This window comes from Melampsora larici-populina (assembly GCF_000204055.1).
Source record: "Melampsora larici-populina 98AG31 unplaced genomic scaffold MELLAscaffold_10, whole genome shotgun sequence".
NCBI lineage: Eukaryota > Fungi > Basidiomycota > Pucciniomycetes > Pucciniales > Melampsoraceae > Melampsora > Melampsora laricis-populina.
Window position 1 is genome coordinate 134,439 of NW_006768774.1, and position 4,004 is coordinate 138,442.

Sequence of the window (4,004 nt, forward strand, 5' to 3'; positions counted from 1 at the left end):
TGATCCAATGGATGAAATCACGAACTCATGCTTGCTTACTATTTATCAATGTAACCAATTGCCCCAAATCGAGAACTACAATAGGTCGCACTGGGCTAGCAGAGGTCGCACTGGGCTGGGCTTCCTGCACCCAGAACCCAATTCAAAGCGGTACAAACCATTTGAACTACATATTTGAATGCGTTTTGGCAATTGAATCAGGTCTCTCAGCGTCGCGCGGAACCTAAAGCAAGGATATCGCGCCGATGTCCTTGCTCTCATCCGCGCGACCTCCTCTGTGAGGATAATCAACGGAGATCGGGCAGATCTCCGTTGGATGTCGCGAGACAGGACATCCGCCGGATGTCCTGATTGGACCGTAGTGTACTTGCAAAAAAGATCTGCTAGCTATGATGTTGCTACTATACAATTTATGTTTGTTAATGATTGCGTAGTAAAAAAACAACAACAACGAATAAACTTCTTGATTATAGCTTAAATAATAAAACGAAAAGTGTAGAGAAAAAGTCAATATGTAAGTAGGCAAAGATGATGTAAGATGTTCGAAAAATGAGATGTGTTGTAACTTGAATAAAATCAAATATGAGTGAAAATTTTAAGAGGAAATGAGAAATCGATCAAAATAAGTGTCCACAAGATCCCAACTTTGATCTTCCAAGCCATCTACCAAACATCCAACTACACCATCAGGTCTCACAACGACTATTCCCCCCATACTCTCATCCACACCTTTAAGCAACCATCAAAAAAATAAGTCAATCATCTCCCATTGGTCTATCTTTGATTAATATGAGAGTTACATGTTGCTTACCAAACTTTTGATGGATCGAGATAGAACCTGAAGGGTTTGAAGCACCAGGTATTGAATTTGGTAATTCATCAGTCAATAAACGATGGTCTCCAACCAATTCTCTAAGTCTTTGAGGAATCTCTACTAATTCCCAATCATCATTTGAGTCTCCAGGAAGTCCGATCACCAAGAAACTGAAAATCGAATTCGAATCTTTGTTATGAAATATAGAGACTTGAGAAGTGGTTGAGAAACGCTTCAAGAAACCATCTGGGCGATCAAGTCTAGTGGAGATGCTCGATAATCTCGATTTTCCGGCGCGGCCTAGGAAGATGTGGATTCGAAAAGTTCCATCCATTGGAATAACGTGTTCTATCCTTATTGGGTTGCCGTCATGAAGACGTTTCACCCGGCCCGGTAGGAGTCGCGCACCTGCTTGCAGACGCCATCCTTCGCGTGAGGTCATTACATTCAGCGCGTTTGCCGCATAAAACGCTCCACAGCCTGAAGTGAAATAAGCGTCTGAAATCACAGAAAAAAGTCTTGATTAGAAAATAAGGTCTGGGACTTGGTTTGCATATACGTAAGCCGCAAATAAGAAGATCATATAAAGGAAATGACGTACTTTTCTTGAACATTTCAATGAATACTTCCGGATCAACATCTGTCACTTTTTCACGCTCGATCTCATCATCAATTTGACCAGATTTTCCAGAGAAGAGCGAAGAGTACTTTGCATCGAATGCAAGAAGCTCAACAGCTACACCACGTCTTTCTTCTTCATATGAGTCGATCAACAACTTTCGATCACCGACCCCTTTTTCGATCAGATTAAGTTTCCACGCCAGTGAGTACATATCTAACATTGAGATGTTCATCTTTCAGTTTTTTCGTCGGTGTAGACCAGTAGGTTTGATGATGGTCGTGCAAATATCATAATCAGCTTCTGGTTTTGGCATGAATGCAGAAAGGATTATTCAAGATTGCATACACTTACACCCTGGCCAGCTTTTGGACTATGAGTGTGAACAGCATCACCACCAAGGATAATCCTCTGGTCAATAACATCTATATAACATACAGACCCTCAACACTTCAGTCTAGTTCACGATTTGCGATTTTAGTCAAGGTCTTACATCGATTGGAGATCCGTTGTCCAATTTGATAGACACTGAACCAATCAACGTATTTGAAGTCAAGGTGATAAGGCTCGAAAATCTTGCGTGCCCGAGCTTGACATATCTCAAGGGTTGCTTCTTCGCGTTCTGAATGTATAGATGCCGACATAGTCATAACGTCAAAAAAAGATACGAAGCTCACAACCGAAAATAAATTGAGATGAATGTAAAATTGTGACGAACGGAAGTGTTGAGGTTGAGATTGAGGGTTGGACTGAGATCCTGTCTCATCAGGTTGTTCGAGTTTCAATTGAACATAAAATCGCACCAAGTTTCGTTCCCGAGGGATGACCATGATCGATCCCGCATGACGGGAATGGATCATACATTTCAATTTCAAGTCGGCTGTAATATCGGTCCGAATGATAAAGCAACTCGGAATCAGCACATTTGAGGAGGATGGGGCTTTGAAACAGGATTACAGGAAAAGAGGCATTGGAAGTCACTCAAAAACGAAAATCCGATTCAACTACACAATCCATCACACCCCAACACGCATCAATCTCCGACCCAACCAATGCCACTCGATCTTTACCTATCGAGTGTCTTACGGCAGACCTTGCACCATCACAACCCATCAAATACTTTGAAAGAACTTTCGTCTCGATTCCATTCCGTTCGATGATAGACTCTACCGGATATTCCCCGCCGTCATCCGATACCCGACAGCTAACAAATTTTGAAGGTCTATCTATTCCTCCCTTTTCTAGTTCTTCAGGACCATTTATCTTGGAATAATGTTGATTGTAAATCATTCGAGAAGAAATCTCTCTTATCATTTCGCGTTCGATAATTCCTTGATGCATCAGTAACGTGTAGCGGTCTTGGACATCGATAAAATCTGGACATGACCGAGCCTTCGAAGTACGTGCCAGTGCTTTGGTAGGCGTAGGATCCTACGTAATGAAGAGGTAAGCTGAAATTGTCTCAACTGACATTTCATGTAAAATAGGCACCTACCCAAAAGGCTACTTCGTAGACTTTTACCCCTACTCCAATCAATTGCTTGGCCAAGCCCAACATAAACAAAGCTTCGTCATCGGGAGTTTGTTTCTCTTGAATACAGTCAGAATTCGGAGGTGGAGGAGGACCAGCGGATGCGATGGATTGTTGAATCACTTTACATGATCCAATATTCCTGAAGACCTACAACCACCACCACAAAGAACAAATGAGTCTGAATACCAACATGGAGATTGTATTTCAGTCTCTATGAGTCCTGAGATCCAACCTCATGTAGAATTTTTGAGAAATGCTTCAACTTGAGTGGTTTGGAAGCAAAAGAGAAGAAATGACCTCTAATGTTCGCGGTTGAATCCCATCTGCTCTTCCTGCTGAAGTCGGCTCAGGCCTATCATCAACATGAAGAACGTCGAAATGGAACGTTCGCAGACAAAGCGAGGCCATAAGGCCTGCTGGTCCAGCCCCCACAATCAAGACATCCGTCTTTATCTCATCGTTCTTCATATTGAATCTTGTGATCTGTATATCTGATTTAAAGAGTAGCTTGGTAAAGGTCGCTTCTATTGACCGAGAATTGTAAGTAAATTAAAGTAAAATCTTTGAGGTTCAAGGATAGATCTTGAGACGAGGGGAAGGGAGTTAAAGATTTGCTTGCTGACCGAGAGATGAGTTAATATACCAAAACCAATGTGTACTGCCAATACAGTTTCGATTCGGATGATGTCACCGTTGAATATATGCATCACAGCACAATCTTCTCTCACGAGTCACAGAGCTATTATCTTATCAGTAAGCAACCAGTCTTGTATGACTCTAGATGACTCTCCTGTTACAATTCATGGTTGAGGTTGTAAAAGTATGATAAATTACATGGTTCCTCTCTTCTTGATCAACAATTCAAATCATAACCTTAAACAAACTTCCTCATCTGATCATTATCATACCACATATCATGATTTGTAATGTTTGGTTTTGTACAAAACCAGAACTTCAAGAAATAGAATACTTGAATTCTGAATTCATTCCTATTTTTCAAAAAGAAACACTGGCCTGCCCATTGGAATTCATACATC

The 4,004-nt window shown here is 41.3% G+C and overlaps 1 protein-coding gene across 1 annotated transcript; it reads right to left on the bottom strand.

The window, feature by feature from the left end:
- Positions 1-346: 346 nt before the first annotated feature.
- Positions 347-3,435, bottom strand: MELLADRAFT_115864 (uncharacterized protein; the record flags this gene model as incomplete). The annotated part of the gene is made up of 9 exons (XM_007407924.1): positions 347-729; positions 812-1,312; positions 1,416-1,668; positions 1,788-1,858; positions 1,927-2,055; positions 2,152-2,313; positions 2,423-2,864; positions 2,929-3,114; positions 3,265-3,435. 9 exons carry the CDS (start codon positions 3,433-3,435, stop codon positions 596-598), a joined length of 2,049 nt encoding a protein of 682 aa, XP_007407986.1.
- Positions 3,436-4,004: the final 569 nt, after the last annotated feature.